The following is a 14441-nucleotide window of genomic DNA, read 5'->3' as shown; positions in this document are numbered from 1 at the left end:
AGTATTTTGGAGTACTACTGCTACCGGTGTCATTATAGACAGAATCAGCCTAATCCATATCTTTGTTACGGGCATTTGTCAGACCAAGCCAAAGTTGATGCTTTTTTCTCTGCGGAGTGCAGCCGGCTTTCATATATTTTGAATAATCAGCCAAGGATAAGGGGCGAGACATTGCAGGGCTTGACCGATGCAATTGGACAGGGTGCTTCCTCTTGTATGAATGTTGGCGTGAAGGTGTTATTGCCTGCGAGTTTTATTGGGTCTCGAAGATATGTGGCGCAAAATTATCAAGATGTCATGGCTATTTGCAGAACTTTTGGTGCTCCCGATCTTTTTGTTACCTTTACTTGCAACCCAAAATGTGAGGAGATATTTGATGCCCTTCGGTCGGAGCCCGAGCAGTGTCCGAACGATAGATCGGACATTGTGTCGCGGGTTTTCAAGATGAAGCTTGATGACCTTTACATGGATGTGAGGCGTGGGGAGGCATTTGGTCCGACACGTGCAGGTGGGTTGGTTATTCTTTGGCAGTTCACGTTTCTTTTGTTTTTTTTATTCTGATTTTGACTTCCCTTTCTTCGTGTTTTTTTCCACAGATCTGATCTTTAATTTTTCTTCCATTGTATTCAGCTTTCTATACTGACGAATTTCAAGGCTTGCCCCATGCGCATATGTTGATCTGGTTGGATACGCGTACGGTTACGAAAGTGGGTACAGATATGAATGTCTCTTTTGTCGATCAGTTGATCTCAGCAGAGTTGCCTGACATTTTTGCTGATCCATTCGGTTATGCCTTGGTATGGTCCATGGGCCTCGTGGGCGAATGAATGACGGTTGTCCATGCATGAAAAAAGGGGTGTGTTTGAAAAAATTCCCAAAGAAGTTTAGTGATCACAGTGCAATTGATACTAATGGTTTTGTTTCGTACAAACGTCGTGATACTGGTCGTTTTGTGCAGAAGCATAGTCGATGGGTGGTCCCTTATAATCTTTTATTGTTGAAGAAGTATCAGGCACACGTTAATGTAGAGTGGTGTAACAAGACACACGTGGTGAAGTACTTATTCAAATATGTTCTTAAGGCAAACGATCGTGCTAGAGTTAGAGTGCAAGATCCTTCTGTCTCTTCTGATAACAGTTTGACCGGGCATTCTGTTCGTAGTGATGATCTTGTGGCTGGGCCTTCTGTTCGCCGTGATGTTTCTGTGGATGCCTCGGCCAATTAGTTGGATAATTGTATTGATGAGGTGGAACAGTATCTTAATTGTCGGTATTTGTCATCTTGCGAGGCTACGTGGAGAATGTTTTCCTTTGATGTTCATGTTAGGAACCCTTCGGTTGAGCGTCTGGAGATACATCTTCCTGGTATGAATAGGGTCACTTTTTCTGAAGATGATGGGCTTGTATATCTATATGGCCCATCGTCCATGAGCTGGCCGGGATAACTCAAGACATTTGAAAGTTAAACAGATAAGGATTGCTAACTGAGACGCCTAACGGCCGCGAGACTTGATCTGGATTTGCAAGGGAAGTTGTTAGCTCATAACGGTAGAGCATGCGGCTCCGGAGATCTGGACGTGAACCAAGTATAAAAGGAGGCATTGTAGGCTTGTCGCTGCGGTGGAGAGGGACGGAGGAGGATGGCTGCCAGTCTCCGCTTTTGATCGGCGGTACACAAAACACAAGCACGCGCACACGCACACACAAACAGATCAGATCATCTCCCCTCCGGCCAAGTAGATCAACCGTCATCTCCACTGGTTTCTTCCGAATTCCGATGGCTTCATCAAGACTCGCGACCATATGGTGTTTTTTCATTTCTGTGGCATTCTTGGCTCTACTCGGCATCGTGTCGTCGTCGCAGATGGTTAATAAAAAAGAAGAGAAAAGGATACTACGACATCTGTGGCTCTATCCGGCGTCGTGTCGTCGTCACGGATGGACCGTCATTGCTGTCTACAAATTTGTGAGGTCCACGGCTTTACCTGGCGCTGTGTCATCGTCGCGGACAGTTAATAAAAGAAAGAGAAAATGATACTATGACATCCGTGGCTCTATCCGGCGTCGTGTCGTCGCCATGGATGGACCGCCATTGCTGTCTACAAATTTGTGAGGTCCGCGACTCTACCCGGCGCCGTGTCGTCATCGCGGACGGTTAATAAAAAAAGAAAGACAAAAAGATACTATGACATCCGTGGCTCTACCCGGCGCCGTGTCATCGCCACGGATGGACCCCTATTGCCGTCTACAAATTTGTGAGGTCCACGGCTCTACCCGGCGCCGTGTCGTCGTCGCAGACGGTTAATAAAAAAAGAGAGAAAGAGGTATTATGGCATCCGTGGCTCTACCTAGCGCCGTGTCGTCGCCACGGATGGACCACACCATCGTCATATGTTTCTACAGTCTTTGTGATGTCCGCGGCTGTATCACATGTCGTGCGGACGGTCAGTCTTCATTTGTGAAGAAGAGGCAACAGCTGCTAGGCATCTCATGTCTCCACATGAAGATCATGATTTCGTTCCCAAGGATCGTCGGTTGGAAAGGGCAAAGCCCCAAGGCACGGCTGCTCTATGGAACATGTGTACATCGTGGCCGATGGATGGCATACATACACATAAGAGATTATTGCAAGACGCCATGCTTCATGGGCCGATCACAAGAACCAGAAAATAGATTAATTCATTGATTGAAGCATTATTGTGTAGCCTTTTGTGACTTCCATGGCCACATCACAGTCACATGCTGAATGCTAAATAGATGAAGCAAGAAAAGATTAGTTGTGCATTGTCATATTGCTAGATCAAGATGAACTCCAAAGAGAAGTCAAGAGATCTGTTGCTAGTCTGTCATGATAGGCTGCTACCGACGGTAAGACTGTCGTTGTATCCCAAGAGTCTGCAACTACCTGTGCGTTTATCTTTCTCGTTGGCTTGGTTGGAACATGGCAGTTTCCTATAATCTAGGAATTTACAGACGATTAAACAGACAGTCTGTTGTAGAAGTTATCTTTAATATTGTCTATAGACGATGACTACTATAGACATGACTTGTCTAAACTATCGTACATGTCCAGGGTGGACTGCTAAGGAGGGCAGCGACTGGGCACCGAGGAGACGATGATGACTGAATTCCATTTTTGACACGAAGTTTTAGTTTTTTGACAACTTTGACCTCATTCAGTGGGGTTTCTGTTTTTTTACCCCATTTACCTAAACTTGTGTCATTAATGACCATATTTATTTTTTTGTCCAAATCCCTTCCGTCCTGACAGTGGGACCCACTTTTTCAGGCCGGCATGGCAAGCAAAATTGGACACAGACAATATATAATCCACCACCTGAGGCACTGACCACAATGCGTGCACAAATGTTTCTAGAATAATTATCATCCTGAAGACCTGAATAGACATGCACATTTCTTTTTTTGAGGGAAAAACAGTAGATCAATTGATCTACTATAAATTTTATTGCAAAATATGTACAAAATATTTACAAAGGTCTATCTAAATGCCTTAAGCCAGTCTCCCATACGAGCGTACTGCTTTCTTTTGGCGCGATGAAACACAAGGTTCATTTCTTCAATGAAGTTATGCCGGTATCTATACAATGAGGGCTGAGCATCGTTAAAAATGAAGTCATTACGTGTCTTCCAAATGCTCCAACAAATCAGGTGGCAATTTCCATGGAAAACGGCACCTCAAGTTTTTTCTTGAACTCAGCCATATTCTGATGGACATTACCTCTGGTTGTGAAATCTGGGCATAGGTAGCGCCAGCAAGCAAGTGCAAATAGACATGCACATTTCATAGTTCTATCTGATGTATTCATATATATCAGTTTGCACCGTAGAGGTGGTTTTCACTGGATATTTTGCCAATATATAAATAGCTATTTACATAAATAAAGAGCATGTAGTGATTAGAACACACATGAGTATCGGTTCATCTTCACTTCCATATTTAAAATTTCAAGCCGTGGTCATGGATAAATAGAGACTAAAAAATTAGATAACTAATACAGTATACCATAATAACAGAAATAGCTTACAACATTAGTTCAATATAAAATCAAACGCTCCATTTGGAACCATACATACACATTAAGTGGATTCGGGCAAAAATATTAATTGGGTCATTAGTGGCACAAGTTTTACTAAATGGGGTAAAAAATTGAAAATCTCACTAAATGGGGTCAAAGCTGTCAAGATAATGGAACTTGGGGATCAAAATAGTATTCACTCTTTCTTTTCCATGTGGCAAAAATCCGCTTACGTTTTATCTTCAAATGTATATGCGCTAAACTTAATGTTGCAGCAATGTTTCTTGGGTTGTAGACATTAACCTTTCAGCAATGATTTCTCTTATTTTCAAATCCATGGTTGAGATTTTGAGATGGGTAGAGGAGAGGAAGATGAAGGGGAGAGAAAACGCAGATGCCATCTCAGACGAGATCCGATTGTGGCGTCTGCTGGCCTTAAAGGATCCAAATTGTTGCTTTTTATTTCCACCGTGTTCGGCCTCCCAAGGGATGGCCTGCTTCCTAATTGTTTCCTAATTTCTTCTTGTCCCGCTATGTAACCTCTCCTCTGTAAATTACAACTCTTATTAAGGAAAACGACGCTGGAGATGGAGATAGGAGGACAGAACAAAAAAAATATGAGGTAAAAGATATAGCGAGAGGCATGTGAAGATACGAAGTATGTGTGTGAACATCATGTAGAAAGTTCCTGCAGATTTCCAACACCAAGTGATCCAAAGCCATGTGTTGGCAAGATCGAGTGAGCTTGTTGCTTTCTGGTGTTCCGGTATTGTGTATTTGTGTTCCTTGTTGCATCCAAGGTGTTGTAAACTCTGAATCTTTGTTATGTGAATGAATGAGCTAGCCTATTCTCGAAAAAAAAAAGGTTTTGAGGTGTGATTGTTAGCCCAATCTTCACGACCGGATGGTTTTGAGCAAAAGCAGATGAGAGAAAGCAATCCAAATTAAATCTACTGGATAACTAGCAAAGCAAGTGAGAGATTGCAAGATCCAACAACAAACTCTACTGAGAAAGCACTTGAACTGGAATTCAAACCAAATTCATTTTAATTGAAAACTTAGCCACGCCAATGGTTGGTGGAATTCCTTGGTCCAGACAATTAAAGAAGGTGGAACGGTGGACTTTGTTCATCATCACCACCGGTGGAAAGAGAAAGAGCAAAGCTCAACTAAACTTGACATAAACGTTCTAACACTAGCATAGAGACATAGGTAGGAATTTATATGGGTAACTCTAGGCCACTATAAATGAACTTAAGTCTAGACTTAGATGTGAACAGGTCGAGCCATGACTAGCGGTCGGTAGTGCCGAGTAGGACTGGTAGTGCTGAAATGTTAGTGCCATTGCGTTGTGAGTCATGTCGTCAGCCGTGCCGACTGGCAGAAGGTATAGAAACCCAAGCTGTCGGCATTCCAAGAAGCTTCTATGTCGTTAGGAGAAGAGCCGATAACCAAGTCGCTGGGAGACCACGATGCCAAGCTCATGTGCCGTTGGGAAGAGAGATGTGTTGTTGCTTTCGGTGGCAGAGTTAGAAATTTTCAAAAGCTAGGGTAGGGTAAAACGAACTGGACTTGGAAGTATGGGGCCGTGCCTTGGTAATCTAGACGAAAATGACAAGTTAATACTGCGGATAATAACTAGTAGTTGGGCTATAGTCTCATTTTACTCAGGTGTATCTTCGCTCCTGGCTGCATTCCTTGCAATTCTTCATATCAGCCTCCGTTGCCCCATCCCCATGTTCAAACCCGCCCTCAAACATGTCGATGCTCTGCCTTGTCATCTGCAACCGTTCAGCCTCTCCCATCGCCCCTTGTAAATTGCACGTTGCGACACAAAAAGTAATACATGAGCCACTGAAGTATGGTGCAGTGGACAGATAAGAAGAAATGATTCCGAAAATATAAAGTATGTTGTGGTGGAAAGATAAGGAGAAGTGATGCATTTATATGTGCTACAATACTTAGTTACGTGTAGAGTAATGAGATACGCGAAAATTGTATCAACGTCACGCTAAGACACCAATTATTGGAATGCTCCTGTCTCCTCAATTCTTAAATAGTATTATGATACTATTTCAATTTGAATTTTGATTTGTGGATCCCAGTTTTAAAGAGAGGCCAAAGTGCACGAATGCAAAAACCATCGGTGGATGGATGAATGCAATATTGCAGTCCACAGAAATACTACTTTCCCATCTCACCCCCACAAAACATGTGATTTCTCTCTCCTGCTCCTCTTCCACCTCGTGCGCCCTCGCGAGTTCGCCGTGGAACACCCCATGGGCTCCGGCGAGGATAGCCCCGGCGGAACCGGCGCAGGAGTCGGTGGGATAGTCCGGGGCGCGGTTCTGAAGGCGCTTGTCGTCTTCGGCGGCGTCCTACTGATCCGGCGGCTGCGACGCTCCACCACCCGGTGGGACCACGCCCGCGCCGTCGCCGACGCCCTCTCCGGTGAGAAGGTTAGTGCCCCACCTCCCCCCCCCCCCCCCCCCACCCCACCCCACAATCCCCCGCCCCCCCTTAGAATTTCTATCAGCCTCCGTATCGTTTAGTGCGGCTGACCCTGTGAATTCGTCTATCTTTATGCAATTGAGCGATGGAAAATTATATGCTTTTCTAACATTGATGCATTTCTCGGTGTGTATTAGCATTTGATTAGTTCCCTGTGCAGTTCTCGAGGGAGCAGGCAAGGAAGGATCCCGAAAACTACTTCAATTTGAGGTGACAATTATGCTTTTCATTAGCATTACATTTGCACTAGAACCACGACAAGTATTTAGGAACGGAGGGAGTACATCTGATTACGGTTGTATTGGGAATCGGAAGACGTGACTCCCTTTTGGGTTGTGGTGTTCCTGGGTTGTTACTTAATAGAAAGTGGTAAAATTGCTGCCCTAATTGTTAGAATATGCATTAGAAGTGATTCTTTCCTGTTGAATTGCTGCAGTTCACATTGTTTATATGCATAGATGCCTAATGTTGAGCATTATTGTAGATTTTTTATTTATTAGGTTTGATGGTGATGGTTGTCTGATTTTTACATGCTGTTGGCATGTTGCGTATCAATCGGTAGCTAAACTGATTCGGGAACCCAATTTGGCCATAGCAATGTTTTTGGGGTTCTGGTTGCTGTCCAGAACTCTACATAAATGTTATTTACATTTCAATTACCATGCTAAATTTTTAACAGAGCATGCCGTGGCAGCTGCCGGTGGACATTGTCATAGCGTTGGGTCTTCCTTGACTGAGAACCAAGAGTCCAACACGATTCATAGGTTGTGATACTAATGATAAAACGTTATGCTATGATCTTAACCAAACACCATGTTAGCAAAAACTTAAATAAAACTAGCTCTATTTTACACAACACAAACAACATATTCTATGAACTCATCTTAACAGAATAAAAAGTTAAAATCTGGTCTGCCAAATATCTTGATAAAACCAGTTTACTCAAAATTGATTCTCTCAATCCTTGTGACCCAAACAATCAAATTCTATCCCCGTACTTCATATGAAAATGCAGCTCTTTTAACGTGATTTCAAAACATCATTTTCAAAATAAAAATTAAATTAGTATCTGTTTGAATATTGCATAGTCGAATTGATGTAACTATTGTGCACCTATAACGCATAAACTTCCGTTACACACTCAGAATCATGTGTTTTGCTCTTTTTATGAAATCCTTCCATTTTTTTTTCTACTGCTTTAATCTGCCTTTTTGTCATCTAAACATTTTGTGTTATATCTTGGCCTTTATTTTCTGTTAGAATGCTCACATGCCCTGCAACTGAGATGGTGGATGGTTCCGGAGTGCTTTACTTTGAGCAAGTATGCCTGTTACTTTTAGAAATCCTTCAAATTTATCGCCCCCTTCCTGGAACTTAAGTGTCATACTTTAATTTGCAGGCATTTTGGAGAGCTCCTGAAAAACCTTTCCGGCAAGTACGGTAACTTTTAAACTGTCCATATGAAAAAATCTGAACAGTCTCTCTCTTTCAAGTCATATCTTTTTTATTTGATATGTGTGTTTGGCCATTGTAAATTCTGGATGTGTTCTTCTACCAACTTAAATTCGTTATCAAATACATATATTTAGCAAGCTTTAGCTTAGACTATATTATACACAAGCACAGATGTATATACATCTTTGTACCTTCCCATGTCAGTTAATTATTTCCTCTTCTTTTTTAATTCTCTGATATCTGATCAAGGGAAATATTCTCCTTGTTCCACTCCTTTTATGACCATACAACACACCAGTACAAATGTTTGTTCATTTCGTGCTTCTGTTATACCTATCTTTATGGTAGCTATAACAAGGCAAACAATTTCTAGGCCATTTTGCATACTTTTCTCTTGTTATACCTGCTTTGATTTTGTCTCGGATTATTCATTGTGCTCTTAGTTTGGAGATATTGCGAAAAATGTTGTGGTACTCTAGTCTGCTACCAGGATACTTCTGAAACTTTTTTCTATATGATAATATGTAACTCGAGGCGAATAATACATCTTGAAGAGTGTAATGAGGCTGTTAGTGTCTGGTGGCAGACAGTAGAAGTTCATATACCCATTTGTAGCTTGTTATTACGATGATTTAACAATGAAGTTCTATTTAAGTTTGTTCATTCTTACATATATGCATCTATATTGTATAGTTATAAGCTCGTGGTCCTTGCAGAGATTCTACATGGTTAAGCCATGTCCGAAGGAGATGAAATGTGATGTCGAGGTGAGCTCCAATTTGGCATACATGCTTATAGTTAACAAACATGCAGACAATCTTTGCCCACTGCCCCACTGTATCCACTCTGAGATCCACTTGCACTGTTATGGTGAAACTTAAGTACTGAACAAATTAATATTCTCTCCAGCCCCAAATATAAGGCATGTAAATTTTGTTGACTGTCAAACTTTGTCAAGTTTGATCAAGTTTATAGAGAAATATTAATATTTACAGTGTCAAATCAAGATCACTAGATCTATCATGAAATATGTTCTTATAGTGTATTGATTAGTCAAACTTTAGAAAGTTTGACGGTCAACAATATTTATATGCACCAGAAGCACCAGTAAACAGTAGGATTTTAAAGGGATTTGATAATGCTAAGAGGGGTAGAGGGCGACCTAAGTTAACTTGGGTGGAGGCAGTTAAAAGGGACCTAAAAGACTGGAATGTATCCAAAGATCTGGCTTCCGACAGGGCTGCATGGAAATCTGCAATCCATGTGCCCGAACCTTGATTATTTCTTTGTTTTTGTGTTTACTCTTAGTTTCCACAAATTTCCGTTTGGGTTTCATATCTAGCCTACCCCAACTTGCTTGGGACAAAAGGCTTAGTTGTTGTTGTTGTATATTTTGGAAAAAGTGAGCACAACAATATCGATATTTTATAAAGTTCCTGGAGACATTCATTTCTTCACCCACCGGTTTTGAATTTATCGCCAGCGAGAGATGGTTTTAATATTAGATGTTAGTATCTCCCCTAAGGAACATTTTGGTTGATCACGTAGAAACCTAGGTGTCATGCAACATCAGGATTGGATGAATCATAAAATGATCCGAGTATAACATAACCATTTTGGTATTGCACTAAAACAGTGACAGTATTTAGGAATGGAGGGAGTGCACTAAAACAGCGACAAGTATTTAGGAACGGAGGGAGTACTATATAGGAGTGTAACCAACCATACTTGTGTTTGGCCATGTAATTACCTTTAATGTGAATCTAGATAGATATTTAGCTCAAGACATTTTAATATTTGACATTAACAACATCACTACAATGGTGTTTGAAGCACACCATTTGAAATAAAACCACGACAAGAATTTGGGAACGGAGGAGTATGATCCAACCATGTTTTGTTAAGATAATATTTTGAGTTATTTCTACTGGACAGTTGAGTTCATATGCAATTAGAGACGTTGAAGAGTACAAGAATTTCTGTGACCGTCCAAAAGATCAGCGGCCACAGCCAGAGGAAGTAATCGCGGTATGTCTTGTCTCCAATCAAACCATAATTTTCAGAACACGCACTTCAGGGATTGTCTTTAGTTCTATAATTTTGGGTGTGAGATTTATTTCATATTGCCATTAATCCATGTAATACTTCTTCCCATGATGGGGTCTAATGTAATTACATCATGGATTAATTTGCTTGGTGTTTGTAAGGTCCAAATATTAGAATCTTTAATAGCCATTCGCACCCATGGGTACTGCTTTATCCTCTATCTGCTTGACCTACAGATTTGTTTTCCAAGTCGGTAGTTGGGACTCCAGAGTTTCTTCCGATTTCTATTAATCTATCTAGTTTATAGCGTTAGTGTCATGGGCATTCTCCACTGTCAAGCTTAAGCAAAATATTTCATAGGAATGAGAAGAGCTGCTCATATTTGAATTTGCTTTTGTGTACTGTCATAGGTGTTCTCCACTGTCAAGCTTAAGCAAAATATTTCCTAGGAATGAGAAGAGGTGTTACTACTGTATACGTAGTTGCCTTTAGTTCGGTTGTCGGCTTGTACCCATGCTACCAGAATGGAGGCTTAATAGCTCAGTATTGCTGCACTGGTCTAGAACAGAATGCTGGTTTAGAAATACCAATTTCTGGATCTTGATTAAGCTCTGGAATACAAATTTACAATGTTTGGGTAGCCATGTGCATAGATACTACTCATATGTAGATCTCAAGTACCTTGTCGATGTGTTTGAACTCTCTTAATGAGCTATTAAAAATAAATAAAGCGATCTATCATCCTATAATGCTTCAAATACTACCTCTATTAATGTTAGTCTGGCAGGGGACACATGTGGACCCAAGAATGTGATCTACACTACACATCCCAGCTTGTGGCATACACACCTGTCCTAGCACTAAAGTGTATATTTGGTGTTCAGGATATTGCAGAGCATTTGACCACCATACACTTATCACGATGTGGGCGCGGAAAACGCTGCTTATATGAAGGATCAACGCCTTCTGGAGGTTTTCCCAACAATTGGGTGAGCTACTTATTCTTCTTTTTGAATCTATATGTTCATTCGTCTTCCTGACCAAGCATATTTTGAACCTTGTTTTGATTCAATATCCAACCCCACCTGGGGTTTATCCTCTTTTGCAATGTTTGGCTATTGATTTCGTCTGACAATCAATATTTTAACAGAGTGGTGCAGCATATTGCACATCTGATCTGTCCATTCACAAGAATGGTGAAATACACATTTGGGACAAGGGTTTTGACGACGAAGGAAACCAGGTAGGTTTCCCATATGCTTCACAGCATGGTTCTTTGACTTTATGCCTTCAAAAAGGGTACTATTCGACAATTTGCGTATCTATTCTCAGGTCTGGGGAACCAAGGCTGGTCCATACGAGTTCAAGCCCGCTCCCAAGTCCAATTATGACGACATGTTCTCACCATTAAATTTCTCCGCTCCCTTGTCACTAGAGAAGATAGAGAGCTCATATGTAACCGATGACCAGTAGATGAGTAGAGTTTGTCTAATAAGTTTTGTTGATAAGAGAATACCATAAAGGAATAGCATGTATGTAAATATATTGAGTTATTGATATTGCCTCTGATCATCAAATAGTAATTTTGTGGGAGAGAGCACTTGTAGTGCCTAACAACAGAGTGAAACATAACCTACAAGACATGAGTTGTGTTAGCAGGTGAAGGCATGAGACTAATGTTTGGTAGATGAATCCTACAAGGTCTGTAACTAACGTCTTCTACTGTGATTACTTTCAATGCCCAACAACAGAGTGAAACATAACCTACAAGACGTAAGGGCCTTAAGCAAGGTTGCTAGTACGTACATGCTGTTCTCTTATCAACAAAACTATGCTAGGTAGACTATGATAGATGTCATGCCTCTCTGATTTCTTCTATCTGCAACTGTATATAGGCTTGTAGCTTGTCTGTCTGTCGAGTTTAAGCTCCAGTGCATGCTCTAGTTTTCTGCAACTTCAAAGCAGACTCCGTGATTTCTGTTCAAGAGCATAGACAACATGCCTGTGCGATTTCTTCTATCTGCAGTAAAAAGATCTAATCTTATTGCTGCAATTGTGCAAGGAACAAAGTAAAGGCTTCACTTTCTATTAGTAAAACATAGTAAAGGCTTTTGTATGAGTAAAACAAATATGATACATATCTGATCCGAGATTTATAGTAGTTAAAATTGAAATGTGTGTCACAACTCACAAGTCTAGTTTTTTGTGCCATAAACATCAAGGTTTTTGGAAAACTTTGGACCGTATCTAGTTTTTTTGTGCACTATTGATGGATGTCTAACAAGAAAAACAAGCAAAAAAGGATGCTAATCGCTAAAGACCCTCCAACAGGTTGCTTGCATTCCCTTGTTTGAGGTGATGGTTGAAAAAAAAATGTTGATGTCCGAATGGAGTCTGCATGATCATATATTCGTGATGCAATTGCTTGTTTGTGTGACTGATTTTAACATTGTAACTAGTTGCGTGATGAATGCTTGGCCACACAGACTGTTAATTGTGTACATCCAGCACACAAACACAATTATATTGTCTCTGTTCATCTTTTCAAAAAAAAAAGTTTTGCCTCCGTTCAAGACTGTAGCTATATTGCCTGTTCGCACCAGCCTGTAAAAGTATATACTCCGTCTGATCCTAGATTTTGTACATCCAGCACACAAACACAATTTGCTCAAATATGGATGCATCTATTCTTAAAAAAGTCTAGATATATGTAATATTTCGACAACAATTTAGTATCAGAGGGAGTAGTTATTTTGCTTCTATTTCAGCTTGCTTGTACTGAGCACTCAACATTGTGGAGAGGATTAGTGGGCTGGAGTGACGAACGGGCGCCATGGACATAAACATACGCTATTTGGTTGGATTAAGTGGTCAACTACTGAACTCAGGCTGCGGTTGGCATTGCGGTGGATTCTCATAATCTCGTTTTTCTCACCCGCTTTTCACTATTTTTGTGTTTGGCTAATCAACTTTTTTCTACTTTCGTGTGTATTTTTCCACGGCAGATTATAAAATAAGTTCAGCGCAGCACAATTCAACAATGTCAAACTGCCTCAGTAATGTGTTTAGATGATCTGTGATAGGTGCACGGCCCATAGAATTTACAGGCTTAGATTTTGTTTGTTTATACTGGAGCTGAAAATAAGCTAGCTGGAGCGGAAGAAGCTAATTTTCTGCCGGAACTGAAAGGCTGGAGCTAGAACCTGACAGTTGTTCGTTTAGGGTGGCAGTGAAACCGTGGTTGTAGACGGATGACAGTGGAATATCTGAAATGTCCCTGTTTGCTATAATTTTGACTAAGTGTTGAGTTTGCTGATGTAATTGTAAATAACGTTTTAAGATTTGTTTTCGGCACAAATCACCTAATTTTGATAGAATTTACCTGAACTTGTGTGTTTTTGTTTGATTTTGTATGACCCGCATGATTTCATACATTACTTAACTTTGACAATGCGAAAGAATTAATACAAGTCCATACTAGAGAATATTGGAGTCTGAAAATTAACCATACAATATCATAACTGATCATAGTGCTGGAAATAAATTTCTCCACAAATTCATTATTCCAGGCATAAAATGGCATAAAATTCGATCCCAATTCTGCCCAAAGGGCTTTAGGGCCGTAGCTAGAAGAAGAAGAAGCAGGCCTATTCAGCCACCTCGATACAAGAAAAGGGCCTTGACACACAACTAAGCCACTCCTCCAGCATTGCTAAGGAGATGAGGGCGTCAGCAGTCTATATTACTCCCTCCGTCTATCTTCACCGGGCGTCTTAGTTTTGGCACATATACCAAGGAACTGGAGGCATGATGCCTTTTTTTTTTGTGCAATTCCTTTCCTGCCCCCATGGTCTTGTGAAAACCGAGCCTAGCAGTACTAGTCTCTCCAGCCGTCGCATCGGTTCCTCATGGGTCCAGCAGGCTAACGATTTTTATCCGGCCTGGCCTAGCTTTGCATGCAACGATTGGTCAAATAGGGTGCCACTATTTAATGCATGCATCCCAGGGTAATTGTGTTTTGGAAGCAACTTGGCAAAGAGAATCTACTCTTCGTATAAATAAACAGTAGAAGTTGAATAAATCGCTCCTGGAAAAGGGACGGAGGGAGCAGAAGACAAAGAACTCATACAACTGGGCCACACATCCGTCTAGCATGGCGCCTTTCGAACCGGCAGGTTTTAAAAAATTATTGAATTATCATCTATTATCTTTGATCATATCATTTATGTACCACCAGTTGAATTTTTTATAAAAGTAAAGATTAAGATTTCCTTCGTATCTCTACTCCCATGCACAGTTCAACTGGGACAAGAGATCCACAAAGGGAGCAGGAGAGTGAGAAACAAGTAAGGAGGATGGTCTTCCTTTTAGTGGGGATGTCAAAGGACTCATG

At 40.9% G+C, this 14441-nt stretch overlaps 1 protein-coding gene across 1 annotated transcript; it reads left to right on the top strand.

The window, feature by feature from the left end:
- Positions 1-6208: 6208 nt before the first annotated feature.
- Positions 6209-11779, top strand: LOC100832692 (chromophore lyase CRL, chloroplastic). Its single transcript, XM_003577473.4, has 9 exons — positions 6209-6495; positions 6708-6757; positions 7808-7868; positions 7947-7982; positions 8719-8769; positions 9938-10030; positions 10933-11037; positions 11199-11291; positions 11381-11779. Exons 1-9 carry the CDS (start codon positions 6316-6318, stop codon positions 11519-11521), a joined length of 810 nt encoding a protein of 269 aa, XP_003577521.1. The 5' UTR covers positions 6209-6315; the 3' UTR covers positions 11522-11779.
- Positions 11780-14441: the final 2662 nt, after the last annotated feature.

This window comes from Brachypodium distachyon, chromosome 4, assembly GCF_000005505.3.
Source record: "Brachypodium distachyon strain Bd21 chromosome 4, Brachypodium_distachyon_v3.0, whole genome shotgun sequence".
Taxonomy (NCBI): domain Eukaryota; kingdom Viridiplantae; phylum Streptophyta; class Magnoliopsida; order Poales; family Poaceae; genus Brachypodium; species Brachypodium distachyon.
The sequence above is the reverse complement of the archived record's forward strand: the minus strand, read 5'-3'. Positions and strand labels throughout refer to the sequence as shown.

What these genes read in the sequence shown, in the direction of transcription:
- LOC100832692 (XM_003577473.4), top strand. Translation starts at nt 6,316, where the DNA reads ATGGGCTCCGGCGAGGATAGCCCCGGCGGAACCGGCGCAGGAGTCGGT. An exon ending in CTGAAAAACCTTTCCGGCAA is followed by an intron (nt 7,983 to 8,718) that starts GTACGGTAACTT and finishes TGGTCCTTGCAG; the next exon opens with AGATTCTACATGGTTAAGCC. An exon ending in AGCCAGAGGAAGTAATCGCG is followed by an intron (nt 10,031 to 10,932) that starts GTATGTCTTGTC and finishes TTTGGTGTTCAG; the next exon opens with GATATTGCAGAGCATTTGAC.